Raw genomic sequence first — 14,125 nt, forward strand, 5'->3', positions numbered from 1 at the left:
AGCCATTTGGAGCTGGTTCCCACGCAAAAGAAAACACTGGGAGCCGCAAATACTTTGTGACATGTAAAATGAAGATAACACTGTATATATTGTTTTTTACCTTTATGCTTTGTGTGAACAACTAAGGTGTGTTGCTTATGAAATCCATGAAGTGCTACAGAGAAAATTACATTTTATTTATGTAATTAACACATTTTGAACTCTTAAAGAAATATAACAAGATCAAAGACACCCAGCTGAACTAAAATGATCCATGTAGCAAACAAAACTGTTGTGAGCCGCCACCCTTATATCGCCTTTTGGCTTTTGGAGCCTTGACCTGACTTTTAAAAAATAATTGGAAATAAAGCACTATGCTGCTAAAAAAGGGAAAATAGATATTTGCAAAATTCTGCCTAAATATTTTACCTGGTTAATGTGTGTGGCGGGGCGTGGTCTGCGAGAGTCCATGGATGGACGTTTTGTCCCTACGATTCTCTCCACAGTCATTATGACCCTTTGCAGAGCCTTTCTCTCTGCCTGTGTGGTGTTCCCATACCAGACAGTGATGCTTGTGGTGAGGATGCTCTCTATCAGTCCTCTGTGGGCCTGGGTGAGAGGGTGATGGTTCAGGGCAGCTTTCCTGAGCAGCCTAATGAAATAACTCCCTCCCTGGCATAGCTGGACTGGCCTGGATGGTGATTTTTCGCTTTTATGGGCTGATGGGTTTTTTTTTTCATTTTTTTTCCGTAACGGTATAAACACTGAAAGGTGGTGGATTGGCCAGATGAAGGGAGATGTGTAAAAATAACTCAGTTGTTTGGTGGTGGCTATTGCAGAGCTTCCACAGATTCAGTAACATTAGCACGTGGTGGAGGCCAGCAGGTGCAACACGCTGGCAGGTGGATGACGGAAAGGCAGGAGGAGCAGAGACCCGAGGCGGTGAACTGAACCTCAGGTAAGAAGTTATGACCTGCAGTCTATCTGGGTCAGATATAAACCAAGTTTAGGTGGAGTTTATTTTCGTTGTGCTGACTTTTTACAGTCATTTACATTTTCTAGATACTGCACCAGTACTGTGTGTAAAATGCCATCAAAAAGTCAATTAAGTTTTATTCTTTCTCACCTGTCTTTCTGTCTTCTTTCACTTTTTAAAGGTTGCCATGTTAGAAAAAATATTTTGCCCTGCCGTGCTGTTTATTGATGTGGCAAATGAATGGTTTATGAAAATATATCTAAATCTGTCATCAGTAATGGTAAATGGCCTGTATTTATATAGCGCTTTACTAGTCCCTAAGGACCCCAAAGCGCTTTACATATCCAGTCATCCACCCATTCACACACACATTCACACACTGGTGATGGCAGCTACATTGTAGCCACAGCCACCCTGGGGCGCACTGACAGAGGCGAGGCTGCCGGACACTGGCGCCACCGGGCCCTCTGACCACCACCAGTAGGCAACGGGTGAAGTGTCTTGCCCAAGGACACAACGACCGAGACTGTCCAAGCCGGGGCTCGAACCGGCAACCTTCCGATTACAAGGCGAACTGCCAACTCTTGAGCCACGATCGCCCCAGTAATGATCATGTCTCACCTCTCCTCTGTCTTAATTTCAGGTTTTCACCATGTGTTGTAGATGGTTTAGGAGGTTAACTCGACCAACAGTCTACTTTCGGGTACTGTTTAGAATACCAGAATAGGGAGGATGGTGTAGGTTTACGTTTATTAGACTGATACATATATACCAACAAGACAGTGTACATCACTGTGACAACAGCGTTTGTTTTCATTCAAAGGCTTTATGGTTTTTCCTATAATACCTGGTGGGCTGGTCTCTAGTCAAAATGTCCGGGCCGATTTTTTGTCCCAGTCCATCCCTGGTTATTAGTGTGAGTAGGACGGAGCTCAAGAGCAGAATACGACACAAAAGGAAGGAAAGGTGGCAAAAGCAATGGGAGGAGGAGAGGAAAGGGCGATGGTTGTTCAACAACCAAAGGAAAATGGGGGAAATGAGAAGTACAGGACAAAACAGGAGAGAGGAGACGATTATCTCGACTGAGATTTGGACACACTGGCTTAAATAGCACATTATTTTTAATAGGTAAACACTGTACAGGGGAGTGTGACTGCAGTAGGGAACAGGAAACAATAGAACGTGTTTTATTGCATTGTCAGAAGTATGAAATGGAAAGGAGACAACTGATCAAAAAGCTGGACGATATGAAAGTGGAGTTGGACTTGTTTGATTTATTCCGCGTGAGCTCTATAAGTGAAAGCTATCAGGCTGTATCTTGGTTTTTAAGGCAGACCCATTTGTTCGGGAGAATTTGAATATTTTATTTTATTTTTGTCATTTCGGTCCACACTCCACACCAGTGGCGGCGGTAATGCACCATTTTGCTGTTTGCCAACCGCCAATAAACCCATACAGAAGAAGAAGAAGTAACACAACCGGAAATCTTAAACAAACACGAAGTTTTTGTTTTGGTGCCATTTACGCCCTACAGCTGTAGAAATTAGTTTAACTTGTAGTCTACTAACTTTTTCTATATTGGGATTGCTTATCGGGAGTTCCAAAATCATCCACAGTCACTTTGACTTATATTCAGCCTGATAGCTAAGGCGGAGGATAGCTTCTGTAGCCATAAGCGCTAACGTTAAGAGACCTGTCGGACAGTGAATCTTTTAAAGATGTTGTCAGCACCAGAGTGTTTGTGGTTGTGTCTCGCCGCTCTGATACTATCTGCATCAGCTGAAGGTGAACCAGGTAAGGATGCCAATGCTAATTTTTAGTTTACGGATATAAGTTCGTAGTCAGACCCAGCATTCATACTACTTAGCTACCTTAGCATAAGTTAGCTAAGTAGTATGAATGCTGGGTCAGACTACATGCTTTCATGTCTTACTGAACTACTGGTGCAAATATATTTGTATATATTTCAAAGACATGCAGCTTGTGGGGATAGGTTAATTGAATAATCCAAATTGTCACTAGGTGTGAATGTGTGAATGGTTGTCTGTCCCTGTGTGTTGGTCCTGCGACAGACTGGCGACCTGTCCAGGGTGTACCCCGCCTCTCGCCCTATGACAGCTGGAATTGGCTCCAGCGCCCCCCGCGACCCTGAAAAAGGATAAGCGGAAGCGAATGGATGGATGGATGGATATTTTAAACTTTACATTTTTATATAAGTGGCTTTCTTATACTTGTGTCGCTAAAAACTCAACCTTAAAGGACGCATTTTGCTTAAAAAAAGAGTTAAAGCCTCGCTAAACATCATCATCATCATCATCCAGTTTTAGTTAATTAGTAAAGTTAACTAAGATAAAAAGCCGCCTGCACTGTCAGATGCATTTGGAAGGTTGACCTAAAGTCTTTAAACTCTACTTTCACTACCTCTCCTCCTTGCACCTTCACTGTTCACACCTGTCTTCATCTCATTCAGGTGTATTCTGTGTGGTGTAGCTTCTAAACCGGCTAAGAAATGTTTTAAAGAGAGGAGTCCTTTCTAAACCTCCTTACTTAGGTTATAACTAATCACCTTCACACATGCAACAGGTTGCATTTACAGCTGAAAGCGACTTTGACTGTAGTGAGATCAGAAAAGAGAGAGTGATCCAAAACAGTAATGCAGTCATATTACGACATTTTTATACCTAAAAGTTCTGAAATCATCTTCACTGTAAAGTTCTTATGAAACACTTTTCAGGAGTGCAACGGCAAGTCAGTAATTCTATTTTTATCTAAACCTGTAGAAAAGGACGGTGAAATGTTTCTGTAAATGGAATAAAAATTGAACAAATGTTAAACTACTCTGAAAGTAAGCTTGAAATAGATCTGGTCTCATTGTTGTCTTGTGGAGAACTTTCTTGGCTAACATTTGCTTAAATGTACTTTATTATAATTATTTTAAAAAATAATAGCCAGCAGCCAGGCTATTGTTTAACATACATGTAACCTGTTTTTACAGAGCAATGGAACCCCATTGCTCCCTATTCCCATTTGGTCCCCATTATGATTAAAAAATGTTTTGTCCTTCAGGTTCACGGATCAAAGTGGTTGTATTAGAAGGAAGTGATGCCGTCCTGCCTTGCTCACTCAGCACCAAGGAGAACATTGAACAAAAGCTGTTTAACTGGAAGAAAGTTGATCCAAATGAACAGGAGGTGTTCATGTATGATGGAGGCCTTCATTACTATAATGGCCTTCCAGGTCAAGACGAGCACTTCAGAGGACGGGTGTCACATTTTCCACTAGAGCTGCAGTCTGGTAACGCCTCCATCATCATCAAAAACACCGTGGTGCCTGACAGTGGAAACTACACCTGTGATTTACCTCTGCAACAAAAACAAACATTCAGCATTGAACTTGTTGTTGGTGAGTATTTTAGTTTTAATGCATCATCTAAAAAAAACCTTCTCTAAAAAATCACATTTCAATTTTTTTTAAATGCTGATGTTGTTTTGTCCACACTCAGTTGTACAGTATGTGGAAAAACAAAATACAAATTCACTCCTTATACACTAACATTTGCTTAAATGTACTTTTATTAAACATGGTGTGCAAACGCAGCAACAATTTCATTACAAATTCAAATTTGCATGCAGACTTAGATTACATGTGAATTGGAAATAAAGGCTAACAGTGCAAAGAGGGTCTCTGCTTTAGGATCATAAATTCAAGTCGATCAAACAGTCAATGATTAAGGTTGGATCAAGAATCTACTTTTAATCATGAGGCTCTTGAGCTAAAAATCAGCCCCAGCGAGGGAGGTGAGAAGCTTGAATAAAGTGATATCGATTCATTAAATCCTGAATTGACTTTTAAATATAAATATATTTTGCCAGAAACGTCAGAATTTCAGGTTAAAGCTCACAAAAGTATTTCTAAAACCACCAAAATAGCAAATGAGAGCAGGTAAACGGATTCTGCACAAAGAAGTAAACACAGAGCAGACCCAATGCATCAGAATCAGCTTTCTCTTTCTCAGCTTTCTCACCCGACAGCACGTACACGGACACGCCGTCGGGGCTGAAAGCCGACAGCTCACTGATTCTGATGTGTCGGGTCCGCGCAGTGGTTACGTCTTTTTTGCGCTCGATTCTGAGCTGCAGAGTTTGTCTCTCTCCAACCAAAATTCACTGAACCAGCAGCAAAAGAAGATCCAAACTACGATTCACATTTGATAAATGTCTTATTTTGCTGTTTTGTTTCCACCATGATAACATCCCACTTCATGCACAGCTCTCTCTCTCTGTACTTCAAGAACAGTTTCCCGTCTCAAATCTCTGTTTTCTGCATTATTCATTCGCTTATTACCCACCAGTCTAACGTTGTTTACAGCGCTGTCGGCCGCTGTCTTTTTTTTTTTTTTTTTTTTTTTTTTTTTACTTAAATGTCCTTGGACAACAAAGCCTAATTTCTGCTGTTCAATACTGATGAAATTTTAACTTCTTAAAATTATGCAAAATTGCAGAGTATTGCAGAATATTTTTAAGGTTATCTGCTATAAAAAGTCAGGCCAGAAAATCTCCTTCATGTTCTTCTGTGTTTTATTCTCAGTTACTTTGACACAAAGGCATCTGCTGTGATGCTCACAACTTTGATAAAGTCTCACATGTATCAGTATTGATAAATGATCAGAATTATAATATTTCTGACTGTCTGAAGCAAAATTAAATCGAATCGAATCAATTATAGAAATCAGTGATGATACTCAGCCCTAGTGAGCAGCCCAGGCCCGACAGAGTGGATGTAGCTGTGGGTAATAAGAAAAGATGAAAAGAACTATTGATAACTTTTTTATTAAGTTAAGGCCTGATCCGTCTGAAATTCATAGCCAGTGCTCTGACACGGAGCCATCAATCTTTGAATGCTGAAAAAGCAGCAGTGTGTCCAGAAAACACATTATATGCTGCAATAAATGCACTGCCCAAGTGTTCCCTCTCCTCACTGCCTTTCAGCAGCAGGCAGCAGCAAACAGGTCGTCAGAGGAGCCGAGATGATGATTAAGTAGGGCTGCACGATTTTGCATAAAATGAGAATCACGATTTTTTTTTTCTTAGAATTGAGATCACGATTCTCTCACGATTTTCTTTTCCAGTATAAATATTTATTGCACTTATTAACTGCACATCAACTTCGTAACAGTTGAGACTGAACATAAAAACAATAAATAAACATAAAAACAACAAATGTCTCACATTTTGTTGTTGCTGCAAAATGTTGTACTGCTTGAAATTCCGTCTCCACCGTTGCTCGACGCTGCGTGTATAGAGCAGGTAGTGCAACAATAGAAAAATAGTTGCGGGACGGCACTGTGTAGCGTTTGTCTAGGGTGTTGATCATTTTCATAAATCCCTCATTTTGCACAGTGTTGATGGAGCCATATCTTTGGTCAGGTGATAAGTGATAGCCTCCGTAATTTCTTTGTGCCTGCAGAAGTTCGACGGGTATAGGGAAGCGCTGTATAAGGTTCCCGTTATTGATGTTTGGGTGGTTGACTGGGACGGATTTTCTCCTGTCACTTTCTCGTCATCCCTGACGTGCTCTCCGTTGTTTTTCCCTGCTAATTTTAGCATCACACGGCACAGCTTCTGTATCACGTGGTATAAGGCTCCGCCCTTGTCATTTGTTGAGCAGGAAGAGTGAGCGCTTGTTTTCATGCAGATTACGTCCCGGATCAAAATGCCGTACAATCGTCGTCTTTTTTTAAAAAAAATTTTTTTTTAAATAGTTGTCATTTGGAAATGAGATCGCATATAAGTATGAATCGAGATCGCAATTTTCTAACGATTAATCGTGCAGCGTGTGTGGATTTCAACTTACAAGTACAAATTTTTTTTCTTGATTGGTCAATGTCATGTTAATCACAAATGTAACAATCCAATCAGAGAACAGATGGGCTTGACTGTTGGAGAGGTGCTTTACTGAGCTTCGGGTACTGGGAGGGTAATACAGTTTGAAGCTGGAGGATCTCTATGTAAATATCCCATAGGGGCCATACAAGCGAGGTCCCTTAACTTTCGGTAGCTGTTGAAAGGATAAAATTGTGGTATATCAGTGGTTAGAAATAGCATTATTACTTTAGGATTAGTTTAACACAAAGTCATGTAATTGTAGTAATGTCGTTTCTATCTCTGACTTTATGTCCTCTACAAGAGTTTCTGTTGTTTTATCTTCAAATGTTCAATAGAAACATGTATCGCTCATTCATAACAAAGAAAGCTTTGTTACTATCCCCACTAGTGAAGACTATCATTTCCACAATACTGCTCCCCCCCCCCCCCCCCCCCCCCCCCAAGGTCCGCAGCATTAGGGCTGTTCGATATAACGATATATATCGGATGACGATATAAAAACATCTGTCGTTTCATTTTATGCTATCGTTTGTTTCGTGGTGTCGCAAAAGAAACTGTTTAAGGCAATATTTTTTCATGGTTTTGATGGTCACTGTAGTGGCTATATTCATTTCTTAAAGTTCTCTCTTTCTCTTATATTTCATATAACCACACTACGGACGGACAAGCGCCTGTTTTTATGCGTTGTCGTTAGCAACAACGACGGTAACACCATCGCGTGTCCACTTGTTTATTTTCCACATTAACCTTTCACAATAAAGCTCAAGATCCTGTTGAGACTTTTCAAAATAAACTGAATCACATGAAAAAGTATGCAGAGATTTTACGGATGAGAAGTAAAAAAGAGCCGTCAGGTGATGAAAAATAAACCTTAGACTCAAACGTTAGAACAGGCTTTTCCCCGCAGCACGCCGTGTAATAAATACTCACAAAGAAAACGGCGGCCATTACAACTTATGTCTAAAAATATATCGTTTCATGCATCGGTTTAAACACTCGACTCCAGCTACACGACGCACAGCTGGAAACACTTCACGCAAGTCGAGCTGCCCGAGATTCACAGAATTTACAGAAAATGCAAAATTTTTGTGATTTATATCGTTATCGGGACGATAGATGTCTTATATCGGGATATGAGATCTTGGTCATATCGCACAGCCCTACGCAGCACTGTTGAAAAGGCTCTGGACGTCCCTGTATTAAGCATGTGAACCTTTCATACAAAAATCACCAAACTCGGACACACACAGACTGTTTTCCTTCGTGGTGATGAAGGAAAACGCTGGGCTGGCATGTAAAAGGGCATTTATTCTTCCAAGACCTAACGCTCCATAAATCACCCCTCCAACAGCCAAACCCATCTGTTCTCTGATTGGATGATTGTTGGGTTTTTCTCTGTATATATTATTGTAGGTTCTACCTTACAATATAAAACGCCTTGAAGCGACTGTTGTTGTGATTTGGCGCTATATAATTAAATAACTATATAATTAAAATTGAATTGAATTGAAATCATTACTCACCAGTAATATCTCCAAAGCGATCTTTGATCACTGGCTCTGCAAGACAACAATAGGCACATGACATAAATATTTTGTACTTGTAAATCAAATGTGTATTTGTGAACTGAGTTTTGTAACCTTGTAAACCAAAAAATGTGAACATTTTATGTTTGTGCATCTACAGATGACATTTTTTGTGTGTGTAAACAAGATTTGTTTGTAAAAAATATTGACACATTTTTTTGTTAAGGTCTGGTTACAGATACAAAGCAACAAACTACGTGTAAAACTCTGTGCTCTGGTTTCCTGGCTGTGTGTGACTCTCAACTTACAAGTACAAATTTTGGCCCAATTTTTCTTCCTTTCAGCTGATTGGTCAATGTCATGTCAATCACAAATTTAGCAATCCAATCAAAGAACAGATGGGTTTGGCTGTTGGAGGGGGGCTTTACTGAGCTTCAGGTCTTGGAAGAATAAATGCTCTTTTACATGCCAGCCCAGCGTTTTCCTTCATCACCACAAAGGAAAACAGTCTGTGGTCGTCCGAGTTTGGTGATTTATGTGTGACAGGTTTACGTGCTTAATACAGGGACTTCCACAGCCTTTTCAGCAGCGCTGCGGACCTTGGGGGGGGGGGGGGAAGCAGTATTGTGGAAATGATAGTCTTCACTAGTGGGGATAGCAACAAAGCTTTCTTTGTTATGAATGAGCGATACATGTTTCTATTGAACATTTGAAGATAAAACAACAGAAACTCTTGTAGAGGACATAAAGTCAGAGATAGAAACGACATTACTACAATTACATGACTTTGTGTTAAACTAATCCTAAAGTAATAATGCTATTTCTAACCACTGATATACCACAATTTTATCCTTTCAACAGCTACCGAAAGTTAAGGGACCTCGCTTGTATGGCCCCTATGGGATATTTACATAGAGATCCTCCAGCTTCAAACTGTATTACCCTCCCAGTACCCGAAGCTCAGTAAAGCACCTCTCCAACAGTCAAGCCCATCTGTTCTCTGATTGGATTGTTACATTTGTGAATAACATGACATTGACCAATCAGGTGAAAGCAAGAAAAATCGGATCAAAATTTGTACTTGTAAGTTGAGAGTCACACACAGCCAGGAAACCAGAGCACAGAGTTTTACTCGTAGTATTTTGCTTTGTATCTGTAACCAGACCTCAACAAAAAATGTGTAACTCGTGTAAATATTTTTTACAAACAAATCTTTTTTTACACACACACAAAAATTCTCATCTGTAGATACACAAACATAAAATGTTCACATATTTTAGCTCACAAGGTTACAAAACTCAGTTCACAAATACACATTTGATTTACAAGTACAAGATATTTATGACCACAATTTGAGCCCATAGTCATGTGCCTACTATTTGTCTTGCAGAGCCTGTGATGAGAGACAGATTTGGAGATATTCCAGGTGAGTAATGATGCTGTTGTCTACATCTGTAACTTGTGTAGCTACACATCTGTTAGCCTCAGCGTCTGTCAAACATGTTTAAACTTGCCATAAACAATTTATTAAGATATCACTGAAATCTGTGGTCCTGTCAGTAATGACAGATAAGGAGAAATCTGTCCTGAACCTGACTTCAGTATCACTGTTTATTGTTGTCGCCTTGAAGACTGACACAGCACCCGACCTTTTTTAAAAATGTGAATAGGCTGTTGCTGAAAGTGTTGTGGCGTACAAACATGGTATATCATCATTCTGTTGCTGCATTTGCACGTCATGTTTAAGCTGATGCACGTATGACTCTCCTGCACTATAAACACCTGAGAGCAGCAAATATATTATAAACCTGAGAATTAGTATAACTGTGATGTGGATTTGAAGATGGCAGTGCAGGTCCTGGTGTCAGGTACATGCTGTGTAGCTAAGTTATGCTGGTTATGCTCGACGTGTCCATTGTGTTGTGCACTGATTTTCACATCACATCATGTGTCACACAACACAATCTTTGTGGTGCGTCCGCTGGTCTCATGATTTTGCAACTTAATAAGTTGTTGCCACGGCCGCTGCAGTGAACCATCACACGAGTACGATTTTGTTTTTCCTGCCATTTTAATGATGTTCCAGCACAGAAGCTCAGAGATATAAGGATACATAGATGGAGTCGTTGGAACAGTTTGAAAACTTGAGTTTGTGGAAAAAACTTTGCACAACACCCTCGACAAAGTCTTGGCTTCTGATTTTGACGATTTCTCCTCCTATATCAGCGCTTATGTGGTGATATTGTCTGAGTGTTCACACCTATCGTTCAGGAGAATACTGCAGCGGCTTGTGCCATTACATGTTTTACTGGATATTTTACTGCAATCAACCCCCCAAAAACCTAAAAATGAAACTACATCTATTGTCTCAACCCTTTTCTGAAGCACACACACACACACACACACACACACACACACACACACACACACACACACACACACACACACACACACACACAAACTGTACATTTAAGCATTTTGAACAGGCTCAAGAGCTCCTGTGTTGCAGAAAGTCAGAGTTTGAGTGTGAGAAGTGTTTGTTTCCTGATCCTGTAGCTGCTATGTTAAGCTAACCCTAGCTTATGTGCTAATGTTGTCTATGTCTAAGCCCTCTGTGAACCCACATCAGTGTTCGTTTTTCTTTTTATAAGGACTTAGTGAGGTGCTGGGATCGATTTGTTTCCTAACATATGTTTAATGAATCAGTCAGTTTAAAGACCAATTACCATAATTGTAGTTTTTCTTCAGAAGAGATCACACATTTTTTTTATTAAAAGTAACTGAGAGCAGTGACACATTAATTTGTTATTCACGTTGTAATTTAGCTTAACAAATACAAACATTTCTTTGCAGTATTCAGCGTTGTAGTGCTGTGGTGTTAAGCAGGTGCTGATTTCTTTCTGAGACAGTAAAGGAGGTGATAAAGACTGATCAAGTGATTAACACAGCCATGCTGTGTTCACAGGTGCAGCGCCGAAGCCACTCATTCATGTCCTGAACATCACAGAGGACGAGGCGCTGCTGAAGTGTGAGGTCAGAGGTGCTTCTCCAAAGCCTAAAGTAGAGTGGAGGGACGGGGATGGAAACATCCTTCCTGCTGAGGAGCCACAGGTGTCACACACAGGAGAGCGCTATGACATCACCCTCCTCACCACGGTGACCAGGACAAACATCAGCCCCTTCCACTGTGTAGCCACACAGGAGGAGCTCAAACATAAGACTGAGGATAAGCTCTACGTCGCTTTCTGTGGTAAGATTTGTTTTTTGGCATTTTAGAGAACAAATAACTGCAATTGTTGTTTCTGACAGAACGCTTGGAAGAACCTACTTTCTAAGTAACTTGTAGGTTTGTCTACTTGGGAGAACTTTTACTGAACCACAGCAAATATTTATTTGATGTTCCTTTTTTAACATCAGAATTGATAAGGGCTTTGTTTTGACCCTTTTGGAATTTTAAATATTGTGTAACTGTTAAATTAAAACCTCCATCCATCCATCCATCTTCATCCGCTTTATCCGAGGCCGGGTCGCGGGGGCAGCAGCCTAAGCAAAGAGGCCCAGACCTCCCTCTCCCCAGCCACCTCCTCCAGCTTATCCGGGGGAACACCAAGGCGTTCCCAGGCCAGCCGAGAGATATAATCTCTCCAGCGTGTCCTGGGTCTGCCCCGGGGCCTCCTCCCGGTGGGACATGCCTGGAACACCTCACCCATCCTTGTCAGATGCCCGAACAACCTCAGCTGGCTCCTTTCAATGTGGAGCAGCAGCGGCTCTACTCTGAGCCCCTCCCGGATGACCGAACTTCTCACCCTATCTCTAAGGGAGAGGCCAGCCACCCTTCGGAGGAAGCTCATTTCTGCAGCTTGTATCCGCGATCTCGTTCTTTCGGTCACTACCCACAGCTCGTGGCCATAGGTGAGGGTAGGGACGTAGATCGACCGGTAAATTGAGAGCTTCGCTTTTACACTCAGCTCCCTCTTCACCACGACGGACCGGTGCAGCGTCCGCATCACTGCAGCTGCAGCCCCAATCCGTCTGTCGATCTCCGGCTCCCTTCTCCCATCACTCGCGAACAAGACCCCGAGATACTTGAACTCCTCCACTTGGGGCAGGAACTCATCCCCGACCCGGAGTGGGCACTCCACCCTTTTCCGGCTGAGAACCATGGCCTCAGATTTGGAGGTGTTGATCCTCATTCCCGCTGCTTCACACTCGGCTGCGAACCGTTCCAGTGCGAGCTGGAGGCCCTCACCCGATGAAGCCAACAGAACCACATCATCCCAAAAATCAGAGATGAGATTCTGAGGCCACCAAAGCGAAAGCCCGCCGCCACTTGGCTGCGCCTAGAAATCCTGTCCATAAAAATTATGAACAGAACCGGAGACAAAGGGCAGCCCTGGCGGAGCCCATCACCCACCGGGAACGAGTCCGACTTATTGCCGGCAATGCGAACCAAGCTCTTGCAACGGTTGTATAGGGATCGAATGGCCCGTAGCAATGGGCCAGACACCCCATACTCCCGCAACACCTCCCACAGGACACCCCGACGGACACGGTCGAATGCCTTCTCCAAGTCCACAAAACACATGTAGACTGGTTGGGCAAACTAAATTAAAACCTTAATGTGCTTATTCCTCAAATATTGAATTATTCGCTGTGTGGGATTAAAAAGGAAAAACGCACACATGACTGCATTTACTTAGAACTGCCGAGGATGCCATTGTTAACCCATAGAAATTAATGCTTGGTTGCCTAGCAACATTGTTTACAGACATTGAAGGCTGCTATAATGTGAGTCAGAGCTCTCTATATGAGATTGATAAATGAACATATATGGGACTGTAGTTAAATAAAAGATGAATAATTACTGTCAAGTTGAGGATGAGATTTGAGCAGAGCCAGAGCAGGAACGCTGTGACTGAATGTGCGAAGAACGGGTGGCTTGGTGGCTTTGCAGAGCATGCAGCTGAACTGAACAGAGTCCAGAGTGTGGAGAACTAATCTGAGCTAATAAAGAGTGAAGTCGTTGTAATTTAGCTTAACAAATACAAACATTTCTTTGCAGTATTCAGCGTTGTAGTGCTGTGGTGTTAAGCAGGTGCTGATTTCTTTCTGAGACAGTAAAGGAGGTGATAAAGACTGATCAAGTGATTAACACAGCCATGCTGTGTTCACAGGTGCAGCGCCGAAGCCACTCATTCATGTCCTGAAAATCACCGAGGACGAGGCGCTGCTGAAGTGTGAGGTCAGAGGTGCTTCTCCAAAGCCTAAAGTAGAGTGGAGGGACGGGGATGGAAACATCCTTCCTGCTGAGGAGCCACAGGTGTCACGCACAGGAGAGCGCTATAACATCACCCTCCTCACCACGGTGACCAGGACAAACATCAGCCCCTTCCACTGTGTAGCCACACAGGAGGAGCTCAAACATAAGACTGAGGATAAGCTCTACGTCGCTTTGTCTGGTAAGATTTGTTTTTTGGCATTTTAGAGAACAAATAACTGCAATTGTTGTTTCTGACAGAACGCTTGGAAGAACCTACTTTCTAAGTAACTTGTAGGTTTGTCTACGTGGGAGAACTTTTACTGAACCACAGCAAATATTTATTTGATGTTCCTTTTTTAACATCAGAATTGATAAGGGCTTTGTTTTGACCCTTTTGGAATTTTAAATATTTTGTAACTGTTAAATTAAAACCTCCATCCATCCATCCATCCATCTTCATCCGCTTTATCCGAGGCTGGGTCGCGGGGGCAGCAGCCTA

The 14,125-nt window shown here is 41.9% G+C and overlaps 1 protein-coding gene across 1 annotated transcript in view; it reads left to right on the plus strand.

The window, feature by feature from the left end:
* Positions 1-2,410: 2,410 nt before the first annotated feature.
* The window catches only part of LOC308403172 (CD276 antigen homolog), a 31,270-nt gene continuing 19,555 nt past the window's right edge, over positions 2,411-14,125 (plus strand). Inside the window, exons 1-3 of the mRNA XM_080892434.1 lie at positions 2,411-2,749; positions 4,022-4,357; positions 9,757-9,792. Coding sequence (XP_080748560.1) covers positions 2,674-2,749; positions 4,022-4,357; positions 9,757-9,792 — 448 coding nt within the window. The 5' untranslated portion in view covers positions 2,411-2,673. The remainder of the gene's footprint in view (positions 2,750-4,021; positions 4,358-9,756; positions 9,793-14,125) is intronic.

The sequence above is a fragment of the Rhamphochromis sp. 'chilingali' genome (genome assembly GCF_963969265.1).
Source record: "Rhamphochromis sp. 'chilingali' genome assembly, chromosome: 9".
Lineage (NCBI taxonomy): Eukaryota > Metazoa > Chordata > Actinopteri > Cichliformes > Cichlidae > Rhamphochromis > Rhamphochromis sp. 'chilingali'.